The following is a 12,345-nucleotide window of genomic DNA, read 5'->3' on the forward strand; positions in this document are numbered from 1 at the left end:
ATCTTTTAAAACATATAACATATAATATAAACGATAAAATATGCTTAAAAAACATGATATCATAAAAATATTTAATTGTATAAACGCTATTTTTTAGGTAAAAAAAAAACTATATTCTTAATTAAATTAAAATATATTTCATCACTCTTCTTGATTATAAGTATATTTTCTTATGTAATGATCTTTTTTACATTACTATGTATCATGAGTTTTATTTTAACTTTTTTTTTTTTGACTCAGTCGTTTGATTCAATTCGATTTAATACTTATACATCTGTTTATAGAAGTCGAGTCATTCAATTTAGTTGTGGAGTTCAATCAATGACCTAGTTGTTCGATCAATTATCTTGTACTTTGTTTGAGTTGATAATCGTTTCAGATTTTAAAATACTAGTTGGAACTATATTCAACAAATAACAAGTTCATAGTCATTCAAACTAACCAATGATAAAATGTACTTATAAGAAAATTAAGCTCCATCATTATTTATGGCCCACCCTAAATTTATTTCCTGGCTCCGGCACTGAATAGATTGATCCTTTAAGTTATTTTTGTCATAAATCCTTTAAATTTGTAAACGTTTTCGATTTAATCTTTCTGCCACCTCATCGTTTTTGTTGTCACATATTCCTCCTTTAAATTTAATGCACGAATTCTAACAAAAAAAATCCTACATTTGACTTATCAACTTAGCATTTCCCTAATAATAAATGGGCATTGTTGGTGTCCAGAAGTCTCAATTTAATCGATAAAAATATCGACCGCGGTTCAAACTCTAACTCCCCGACTTATATGTGATGTAAATTTTCAATGATTATTGTCACTTCATCTATCTTTTTTTATGAGTGATCTACAAAATACATTTGCTAACGTTCTTTAAACCACAAAGTCTGCTTCTCGAGTCCAATTCATCTAAAAGTGTTTTTTTATTAAAATAAAATAAAAAAAGTTAAAAGAAAGTAAATGAAAAGACAAGCACGAGGAAAAGAGAGAGCAAATACACACGAAAAACACAACAAACAAACAAACAAACACACTCACACACTTTGGTTTGGTTTTTGGTTTTGCTCTTTCTTTCTTCTCTCTCTTTTCCCCATTATATATATACCTAAGAATTGAGATTGAGATAGAAGAAGAATAGATCAATTCAAAATCCACAATTTTTTTTTTCTTTCATGTTTCCCTAACCCTATTTTTCCATTTTCACCGATCAATCTCTAACCCCTCTACTCCTTCTTCACAAATCCTCCTTTTCCTTCATAGCCCACAATTTTTTTTCTGTGAAAGTTTTCGACTTTATTGTTTTTGAAGATGAGTGGTAGTGGGTTTAAGGCTTCAATTCCAAACAGTGTGAAGAAAACGATCCAGAATATCAAAGAGATCACAGGGAATCATAGTGATGAAGATATCTATGCAATGCTTAAAGAATGTTCTATGGATCCCAATGAAACCACTCAGAAGCTTCTCCTTCAGGGTATAATCACTTTTCTCTGCTAATTTAGTTTACCCTTTTGTTTGATCTTGATCTTAATGCTTGTTTCTTTGTGATCCATGTGTTTTCTCAAAAGGGTTTCTTTTGGTTTGGTTTGAATTTGATTTTGTTACCCTTTTTTCTTAGTAGGGCCTTTGAATGATTATGTTTGCTATAATGACTCCTTTTGGTTAGGCTTAGATGGAATGTTTTTAATACCCATTTTGGTTTTTTAGACTTTTTGTGGCTTGGTTTAATTAAAGTTTAGTTTTTTAGATGAAATTATGAATTTATGAGAGTGTCTACTTTCATACACTGGTTGAAACAGTTTTGTTAGGGTTTGATGGAAATTGTTTTTAGTACCCCTTTTGGTTTCAGAGAGCCTTTCTGTAGTTTGGTTCAATTAAAGTTTAGTTTTTTGGATGAAATTATGAGTGTATGAGAGTTGGATTAATTTAGGTTATGGACTTGGCTCATTGTCTCAGAATGGTTCATTGTTTCATTCATGTTTAGCTTCCATATTTTGATTGTTTATTTATTTGTATACATAACTTGAGCTGCTTTACACTTGAGGTGCTTACTCAGCGGTTAGAGCTTAGCCTTTTAACCTCAAGGTACTGAGTTCGAATTCCCTCAGGGATGGTTGTAAAATGGTGATTAGTGTCACTTTAATTAGTAAAAAATACCCGAGCTGCTTTTGTTTTTAAGCCTTCTCTGTCACTGAATCTCCGTGTTCATTTGATATATGGTTTTGCTTGATGCTCTTATGATTGCATGGAGTTTAGTTTGTTGGTTCATTTATTAAACTAGGTCAAGTTTTTCCTTTTCTGCATGCATGTCTGAAATTTATTAAATAATGAGGAAAAATTCAAAGTTAATAGTGGCATAGCACATAGAGTATAATCGATCAGTTTGGTTTGATTTTAGGGAGAAAAAACTCAAACCGGTAAAAAATGGCAGTTCGGTTCAATTGGGTCAGTTGTTTTCCAAAGTTAACAAACCTGTTTTAAAAAATGTAATGTTGGCAACTATGAACACAACACAACTAAGAGTGGCGGTGGGGAGCACAACAGGGGACTGAGGTGGCCGCTGAACCAGAGGGTTTGCAGTTTGCACAATGCAAACAGATATAGCGTTGCAACCAAGGACACACCCTGTGGTGTACGCAACGCCGTTTGTAGGTAACGGTGGTGCCATCTGATAGTACATGCACATTGTCTGGACTGCAAGTGAAACCCTAGATTTGATATTCAAGAATATATATGTTCTGCAGATTTTCAAAATAGTAACCAAGTGATAACAGATCATTGTAAGTAGAATAAAAAATGGGATTTTATTTTTATTTTTATTTCATTCGAGTATCGGGTGATCAGTTTTGAATGTCATGAACCTATATCCTAACCAATAGAGGTTGCGATGGCTCAAGTTTGACCCCAACATGAATAAAATTTGAACTAACTTGATTGGTTAGGAACTAACTTTCTTTTTCTTTTTAAGGGTAAAGTTGTTGTCACATGCTGGAAACAGCCTCTTGTGTAAAAAACAAGGTAAGGCTGCGTACAATACACCAGAATGGTGGGACCCATTCCCGGACCCTGCGTATGTGGGATCTTTAATGCACCGGGCTGCCCTTTTAACTTAATTGGTTCGAAACTGATTTTCTGGTTGAACCAAACCAACTTAAACCCTGAATATAATATAACAGAGGAAAGCTACAGTAACAAAAAAAAAAGAGTGGAATGAAAGGATTTAAAAATTTAACAGGACGCGTAGTTGATAAGTAGTTACTTGAAAAAAGTGATCAAGGTTAACTAATTTATCTTAATAATAGCAGTTGAAACTAAAATCATATTTAACATAGTAATTACAGATACAGATGACTGATAATAATGAGGCATGAATAGGAAGAGAGACAGATCTTTTGAAAAAGAAGAACAAGTGCCAAGACAACTGCTTTACAAAGCTGCATCTTACCTTATCTTATAGGTTGAAGGAAATAGAATTGCATGAATAACAAATTTTCCTAGTTAGATGCTGTAGTGAATGAAGAGTCGGAGGCTAGAGCAAATTTATTGAGAAACCTTAATTTGGATCAACGAAGTAAGATGCTATGTTTGTTGCTTGGAGAAGTAGTTTTTGATCTTTAAATATTTTGTGTGTTGATGGACGATAATTGCAGTCTACACGCCACAACAGTGAAGTGCTCTGCAACAGGCATTTAGAAGTGGCCAATGGCAATGCTACTATGCTGTTACCTGTAGTAGTATCCTTGAGATTTTCTGATATTGTAAAAAGCATTTGATTCCGATGGAATAATCTATTGGTGGATGAAGTTTGAAGTTCTATTGTGCACCAAATGTTTTGTCACAGTTTTCTCCGAATCATGCTAGTTTTGTTCTTTTTTCTAATTGGGTGAATTTAAATCAACGGGTTTTTGTTCCAAACTATTATTTGTCAGTTTTAACTCTTATGCATTGTTAATTTTACATTATTTGAGTGGCCTTAGATGTGTGTTCAGATGCTCTATGGTAATCATTTTCATTATCTTTAATCGCTCTCCTTTTTCATTATCTTTTAAGTTGTCATCATATTTGCGCATAAGGATCCATTATACTGACATTTTGAGCAGCTTGAGCATTGTATTATCAGTTTCTGGGTCGTTGGTTTAATATTTCATTCTTCTCTTTTTGAAGCCCATGATTCATGAATGATTTCTATGGGCTCATTGGTTCTGAACTTTTAATTTAAACTCTAAATGAATTTATGCCTTATTCTCTATTTTATTCTCCTTACAGCATTGATTTCTAAACATAATTTACTTGTTTTACAGACACATTCCATGAGGTCAAAAGAAAGAAAGACAGAAAAAAGGAGGTAAAATATTTTCTGTAATTTGCAAGTGATGAACTTCAATAGTGTAAAATAAATTGGCTCTCTCAGTTGATTACCCATTTTTTTCTATTGTTCTTTTTGTTGGCTAAATTTTTATACTTAACTATAGAGATTATGCTGGAATTTTGTGTCTACGAGTTCTAAGAAGTCGTCCCATTTGCTTGGTTATATGACATGGCTTTTAGCATCAACTTATTTTCAAAATTTGTGCTAATCTCTCAACATAGTTTCCTAATTGGGTTCTTGTTTCTCTTTTCATTTGTTAATGATTTTGCAGATTCTCAACAACAGAGAACATGTGGAACCACGTGGGAGACCTGGCACTCACGGACGGGGGCCTAGGGGTGGTCGGGGAAATTTTTCACCTCACGGTAACGAACTGTTCTGAAATACAACATATTTGACTGTTTGATTGTTTATCTGTTTATTCATTCATTTTCCCCCTGTTTAATAAGTCCCCTCTTTTGTTGGTTAAACTTGTCTTTTCCCCTCTTATTACTTTAACTAAGATATTATGTTGCCTAGTCGAAGTGCCTAATTTATTTATGGACCTTCTCTCAGATACTACTGGAAGAAAAGCTTCTGTGACAGGGAAAGATAGTGGAGCTCTTCTACCCTCTGAGAAAGTTGCGCCGCATTTATCAGCTTCTCAAGAGATAGTATATAAAGGGAAAAGTTCTGGAACAAGGTGAATGCTATATTATGTAATTTGTGTTAGTCTCTGTTTGGATATGAAAAAATCAGTTAAGTGCTTATAGCATAAGAGCTTACCATGTAAGTGCTTATGTATAAGTTCTTTTTCTGACAAGATTAAAATAAAGTCAACTATTTTCAATAAGCTACACACTGTTTTCATAAGCTATCATGGATAGCTTTTGTATATAAGCTGAAAACATTTTATGGGTATGCCATAAGTTGTTTCCATAAGCTCTCTCAATCAGTCTCACAAGTGCTTTTGCCAATAGATAAACTCAAATGATTCAATCCAAACAGGCTCTAAGTACCATTGTTCTCTTCTATCTTTTATGTTACCTGTAATATGAATTTAAGTCCTTCTGCATGTTGTTTAACGTTCTCTATCTTTTTCAGCTCTGCACCCATTATTGCTAATGGTCCCACAAACATGGCTTCTGGAACTATTAGTGGTGTGGGTCCTTCCCCTTCATCTGCTGGAAACGGAGACATAATGGTTCAATCTTCTGGCAATAATAATAACAATGATGTGCATAGTGCTTCACCTTCCGATAAATCAAATCAAGTTGCAACAGATGCTTCTGGAACTGGGCCGGCATCGTCATCGGCTGTTCACTTCTCTTCTTCTGATCCAGTATTGGTTCCATCTGATAATTCATGGTTTCCTGGTGCTGCTGGTGCAATTAGGCGCGAAGTGGGAAGTCAGCACTCTCTTGGGGAATCAAATGCTGTTACTTCAGCCAAGAACAAATTAACTGCGGGTTAGAATGTTTGACATTATCTTACATTTATAATTTATTTTGTTTTGAAGTTTTACAATGTAATTAACAAATGTATTTCTCCACAAACACTATATGGCAGCTTCTGAGACCGGCAGCTCTGCTGTGCAAGGAAAGATTCAAGATAAATCCCAGGGAGTGGCAAAGAATCATGGCAACGAGATACCCTCTCCATCAACACCAGTAACTCATGGAAGCCCTTCAGTTAGTCGCCCTTCTTCTAATTATAATAACCGGTCGCAACAACAAGTTGGCTCTCAGAAAGGTAATTTTCTGCAACTCGACAAGGACAATTGTGTCCTCTATCACCTGGTGTTACTTATTTCCTCGCACATACTACCTTTTCATGACACTGATACAGATGTGTCGGGCATGAATATGTTGTGTCTTATTTTCATTCTTTTGCCGCTGTTTGTGTCCCTCCCCTCCTCTTTTTGTCAAACTTTTGTGTACATGAGCAGGTTCTTTTTCAGTAATAAGTATTTTGTGAATAATGAAGAGATAAACTTTCATACAGAAGGATTAATTGTTGAACAGCTTTTCTCCATCAATATTTCCTCTTAACATATATGTTTTTATTTTTCGTTTTCATTATAGAAGATTAATTACACACACACACACACTTGAGGAGTGATCAAATTATACCAGTGTAACACTTGGGTAATGTTTCATCGCTTAATAACTTTTTATTGGATACATATTTTATAAAATCCGTCACTGGATTGAATGTTTATAGCATGTTGATCATCTCTGTTGATTTTTATTTCAGTTTCATTATCTTTTAAAAGACATTGATTTAATTTTTTATTTTTTTTTTGGTTTTTGATATTGCACCACACCGCTTGGTTGTTGCTTTGCTGTTATATAAGTTTCATCATGATATTATAATGGCTTAGTTGCATATATATATATAAAGATTTCCCATAACTTGCACAAGATTTATAATTAGTTTCTGTTTTCAACAGTTGGTTCTAATAAGGAATGGAAACCGAAGCCAACCAATACATCTAATCAGAATTCTGGACCTGTTATTGTATCAGAAGCTCCTCCTGTTTCAGCTGAAGTGACTAGGCAGTTACAGTCCGTGTCAAGTGCCCTTGACACTGAAGAAGCAGCTTCAAAACTGCAGAAGAAGCTGGAGGATTTTCATATTCCACAGCGTCAACATGTTATACTTCCAAATCATATCATAGTACCTGATTCTGAGAAGAACAAGTTTTGCTTTGGAAGTTTGGGAGTCAATTTTGGAGTTAATACAACAATCGATGTTAGTGGCCCAGATAGTGAAAAGAGCTCCACACCACTTTCTGAAACATCTCAGGATATTGAAGAAACTGTGGAGGAGCAGCACTCGAGGTTTGTAATGTTCAACTACATGCTTTGAGAATCTAGTTTGTGTAAATGCCTTTTACAGTTTCTTTAGAAAAAACACTTCTTTTGAAAAACAATAACTTTTAAGAGTTTCAATCCATTTGTTGCAACTTCTAAAAGAATTGGGAATCTGATTTTTTTTATCGAAACTGGTTAAAATGGAAAGCATTGATTAGGTCCTCTTGAAAATTAAATTTGATAGATGATGATATATTTATTTGTATTTTTTATGAAAAAAAGTGATTTTCATCATGGTAAACAAACAAAAAATAGCTTATGCTTTTCGTGAAAATCTCTAAAATATCATGACTAAATTATTTAATGCCAAAATCACTTTGTTTTATAATCTTTAACTTATATTTTCGATTCCCATTTCATACAGCATATATCTTGTGTTCTATACCATTGTTTTGTGAAATACATTTTACTTAATTCCTTGTGTTTTTCATTTTGTCCTGATAAATCACGTCTCTTAACTCAACAGTCAAAATGGTGTGGTTACGTCTGAGGTGGGAGACTATCCTGACCACCCACAATCACCCAGCAACGTACCTGTGAATTTAGAATCGAGTGAGGTTGATGGGTCATCCAGTGCTATTCAGGAGTTTAATGAGTCTAAGCAAGACACTGCTTTGCCGCCCGAAGGTCATCAATACCCGGGCATGCATGTTTCTCCAAACTACGGTTTTGGTTTTGTGCCCCCAATGTCGGGTACTCAGCTCACATCATTTGACAATTCTGAGTCTCAGACACGTGATGTTTCTCGGCTTCCAAGCTTTATTGTGAGCCCTGCCACTTGTATCGTTTTTGTTTGTTTAGTTTATTATGCATTTTTGTTGCTTAAGTATGTTTGTTATCTTACTATAGGTCCAACCACAAGTGGATCCTAGTTATTATGCCCAATTTTACCGGCCAGGTGCTGATAGTGATGGTCGTGTTTCTCCTTTTGCTTCTGCTGGGGCTACCACCAAGTACAACAGCAATGTTGCGGTGCTGCCTACACCAAATTCTCAAACTCCTCAAGAGGTTTGCATCTATACTATATAATGTTTCGTTTCAAAGTTGAAAAATCTATCAGGTGCATTTACTTTTTGATTTCTAATCATGGATTTTTATTGTGAATATTGGCAGCATAGTTTGATTTCTTTGAATTTGATACAAATTACAAAGAATGTTATTTCTGAAAGGATATCTTGTGTAGGTTTAGCAATGGTTGAAATTAGTGTGCACCTCTATTTGACTCATTTGGGTTTTCTAGGATGTTCTTATACTAAGCCACACATTTACTTGTTTCTTTCCGTAATTTAAATTCATTTTTGCATGTGTTAAATTTGTCGTAGGCAAAGGGATGAAGTTGGGAATATTTTTAATAGTGGAAAAAATTGATAATGTGATGTAGGCCCTGGACTATAGCAAAATGCAAGAGTGACATGGAAATTCTTGCAAACTGTCACTTTAAAATTCCGTGTTAGGTGGAATTGATCATAGACTTAGGAGTGAAATTGGAAGTGAGGAAGAGTCTTTCATGAATCTCCACTAAGCTTGAGCTTTTTGGAGCTTTGGTGCTTGACAGTTGACACTGTATTTGAGCAATGCCATTAGGTGTGACCTCACCCCATTAACTACCAAGACCCCTAAAATCTTGAACTCCTCTCGTGTATTATCGTAGACTGTAAAGTAGTCTAGATAGAGTCAATCTAAGCATTATGTTTTGCAGCCCAAAGGGCTCTTATAATTATATAATGCCATTGATCAACCCCCACTTGACCTGACAACTTGAGCTTTGCCCTTTGGGGGAGTTATTTCCGCAACAAAATGCACTATAGATTAGAGATAGACAGTTGATGAATGAAATCACTTATCATGGGAAGCTATGGTACACACAAAATGGTGCTTCCATTTAGGGGTGTAAACAAGCTGAGTTGAAGCACATACTAGTTTGAGTTTTACTTGTGAAAAAAAGCTGAGTTGAGCTTGGCTCATTTATATAAATGAACCTAACTAAAAATTTGCTTTAGTTATTCTAGATTATTACTTTTTTTATAGTCCAGCAAACAAAAAATTCATAAAATCTTGACTACTACAAAAAGAAACTTCAATATTAATTTTAAAACTCAAATGTCTCAATGAAGTTTTACATATCTTCATAATATAAATAACAACGGCTAGTAAAATAATCATATTCAATTTATTGGTTAAATAGCCTCCTTCAAAATGTTTTCCATATCAATCTATTTTGCGCCTTAGGAGTCCTTTTTTTGTCTTGAACTAAGTCAGAACCGAGTTAAGATCTTCTCCATTTATTATTCTCTCCATTTCATTCATTTGGAGAGATATAGAGACAAAAATTTCGAAAAACTTACAAGTAATTAATGATGGTGGGACCCACTTAATAGTAGGACCCACTATCTATTTTCTGTGTCTATCTCTCTCCAAATTGCATACTCCATTTATTATACCAAATGGAGAGGATCTTTACCCGTCAGAACCTTAGTAATTAGTATATAGGTTTATATAATCGAACTACTATTCACAAGCTCATAGTGTTGAGCTTGTAAGGCTTGAGCTAGACTTATTTAAATATTCGAGCTTAATCCCAAGCTTGAGTCTATCTATTTGATTAACCAAGCTTGATCAAGCATTTAACGTCCGAGAAGATCATGAATAGCTGGACTCAGTTATACCCATACTTCCATTACTCTTAGATGTTTCAGTAGGTGTATATAATTATTGTACTCTCGTTCAACTTTTTTTTTTCCTCTCTCTCTCTCTCTCTCTAAATGTAGTATCTCTAAGCAAATGCCCTTGATGGTAATGTTTTTCTTGAACTAAAATTGTAATCATTTTGGGAATCATGTGAGGAAGAGACTCGATCATTAAATAACTTTTATGTTTTATATAGTTTTTTAACACCAGGTTGGAACAAGACATGAGTTTTCAAAAAATTTATGCCATTATATGTTTATTTGCAGGGAGGTATTTTGTCCAACGCAGGTCAAACACCAATTGCGACTCAAGCAGCAGGACTAATGCAAAGCTCAATACCTGTTACGCAGCAGCCCCTCCCTGTCTATCGGCCGGGGGTTCAATTATCTCATTACCCTCCAAACTACATTCCTTATGGTCACTATTTTTCACCATTTTATGTCCAACCTCCAGCAATGCACCAATATTTGGGTAATGGTGCATTTCCTCAACAACCTCAGGCCAGCACTGTATATCCACCTCCCCCAGCTGTGGCAGCCCCAGGAATGAAATATCCTCTTCCACCATTCAAACCTGGAACAAATGCAGCAAACCCTGCACACCTTGTTATGCCAAACACTTTTGGAATATATGGTTCCTCTCCAGCTGGTTATAATCATAACTCTGCAACAACTGCCGGGAATTCAGCCTCTAACGAGGATCTTGGTTCTTCTCAATTCAAGGAAAATAATGTATACATCAGTGGACAGCAGGTTTGTATTGTTTGTTCCTTTCGACTCTAGTAGGGGTGTAACAGATCAGTTTAATTTGGGTTTCAGAAGAGAAAACCCAAGCTAAACCAAACTGATTTAACATTTTTTAAAATTAAGAAACTTGGTTTTAGATCACTGGTATGGTTCTTGCACTCACTCCAAGTGTCTCCAGTTTGCTAATTTGGTTAAAAAATTTAATGACCATTTATTTAAGGGTCTTGTTAACGAGTGCCCCGGGAACACTCTTTAAGCATTCCAAAAGGAGAAATTATTCTTTAAATGTTTCAATTTCCAATGCATTGATTACAAAAAAAAGTTACCTTTTAAAGGTCTTAAAAAGTGCCCCGGGGGCACTCGTTAACATTTCCCTTATTTTAATGGTCAAACAAAAACCATATTCACTGATTCACTTGTTGGAGTTCAATTAAATTTAGCAGATTTAACTCCTGCTCCTTCATGACAGTTACAAAAAAGCCCACACCGTAACTTCTTTCCTTTATTTTCCTGTCTATTTTTGGTAGCAGAAAAGTTATGTCTGATGATAATTATTTCATTTATTTCCGCTGCAGAGCGAAGGTTCAGCAGTGTGGGTGGCTGCACCTGGCCGAGACATGAATAACTTGCCCACCAGTTCATTCTACAACCTTCCACCTCAAGGTCAGCACATGACTTTCGCCCCAACTCAGGCTGGCCACGGCCCTTTTACAAGCATCTATCACCCTGCACAAGCAGTGACAGCTGCAACAGTCCATCCGCTGTTACAGCAATCTCAGACAATGGCAGGAGCAGTTGATATGGTAGGACAAGGTGGAAATGTTTATCAGCAACCTCAACATGCACAGATGAATTGGCCAAGCAATTACTAGGCTGCTTATATTAGATAATCGAGTCTTATTTTTTGGGAAATCCAAAATATAGTTGGATTTCCATGATGAAAGATGTGGCGATTGGCTACGTTTTGAGTGTAAAAAGTTGGAAAATTTGCCATTATAATCTTCTGATTGCTTGGGGAGGACACATGTAACCGATATTGACAATTGAAGTTAGACAAGGTAGAAACATATGCAGGCCTTTTCTTTTGTTTTTTTTATTCCTGCTATTTTGTGTTTTTTTTTTAGCATTAATACCTTTTCATACCTTTTTTTTAGCATCCATTCCACATTTCTCGTCATGGCTTACAGGTTAAAACATGGGAACACTTGTGATGTTGACTCTAATTGTCGATCCCTGGAATTTCATTTGTTTCTTGGGTTTTTTTATTCCAAATGTTAGTTTCTGAGAATGTTTGATATCATGTTATGAGATTGAATTCTTAGTTGGAAGTTACATTTCAATTTCATCCTTTAGCCATTGTTTTCATTGTATCATTAATGTACTAGGATCTACAATTTATTTTATTTTTTTGGCTATGAATTGAGCATCACTTGTGTGTTACTGCAAAGATTAATTCATGGAATCGGGTAGATTCATATAGGCGACAACACACAATCAAGAATAATATAACGTTGGCTGCCTGCTTCTCCTTTGTGTAGATGTTGAGAGTTGTTTCAACAAATGGCGAGTTACAAACTAACGATACAGAGTTTGCACAATTTCTGCCCTTGCGAATTGTCTTATTATACCAATAATTTGATTGTGGTTTGCATGCAATGTTGACATACTTGTAACGTGTGACGTCATA

At 35.1% G+C, this 12,345-nt stretch overlaps 1 protein-coding gene across 3 annotated transcripts; it reads left to right on the forward strand.

Moving 5' to 3' along the window:
- The first annotated feature begins 1,014 nt into the window (after positions 1-1,014).
- On the forward strand, positions 1,015-12,031 carry LOC11416513 (GBF-interacting protein 1-like). 3 transcript variants are annotated; one of them, XR_003012102.2, is made up of 12 exons: positions 1,015-1,474; positions 4,302-4,345; positions 4,641-4,734; positions 4,925-5,051; positions 5,453-5,817; positions 5,918-6,100; positions 6,801-7,191; positions 7,691-7,988; positions 8,074-8,232; positions 10,179-10,664; positions 11,234-11,716; positions 11,813-12,031. XR_003012102.2 is itself a non-coding variant. In XM_003615489.4 (11 exons), the coding sequence occupies exons 1-11, from the start codon at positions 1,312-1,314 to the stop codon at positions 11,528-11,530; spliced, it is 2,607 nt and encodes an 868-aa protein (XP_003615537.2). In that variant the 5' UTR covers positions 1,015-1,311; the 3' UTR covers positions 11,531-12,028. The 3 variants fall into 3 exon arrangements, 1 of the variants encoding a protein (XP_003615537.2); XR_003012103.2 differs by having other exon boundaries at positions 11,846-12,031; XM_003615489.4 differs by having other exon boundaries at positions 11,234-12,028.
- Positions 12,032-12,345: the final 314 nt, after the last annotated feature.

Source organism: Medicago truncatula, chromosome 5 (genome assembly GCF_003473485.1).
Source record: "Medicago truncatula cultivar Jemalong A17 chromosome 5, MtrunA17r5.0-ANR, whole genome shotgun sequence".
NCBI classification, from domain to species: Eukaryota; Viridiplantae; Streptophyta; class Magnoliopsida; order Fabales; family Fabaceae; genus Medicago; species Medicago truncatula.

Bases quoted from the DNA above. Each gene is read 5' to 3' on its own strand.
- LOC11416513 (XM_003615489.4), top strand. From the start codon at position 1,312: ATGAGTGGTAGTGGGTTTAAGGCTTCAATTCCAAACAGTGTGAAGAAA. The intron at 1,475-4,301 runs GTATAATCACTT...CTTGTTTTACAG, and splicing joins TCAGAAGCTTCTCCTTCAGG to ACACATTCCATGAGGTCAAA. The intron at 6,101-6,800 runs GTAATTTTCTGC...TGTTTTCAACAG, and splicing joins ACAAGTTGGCTCTCAGAAAG to TTGGTTCTAATAAGGAATGG.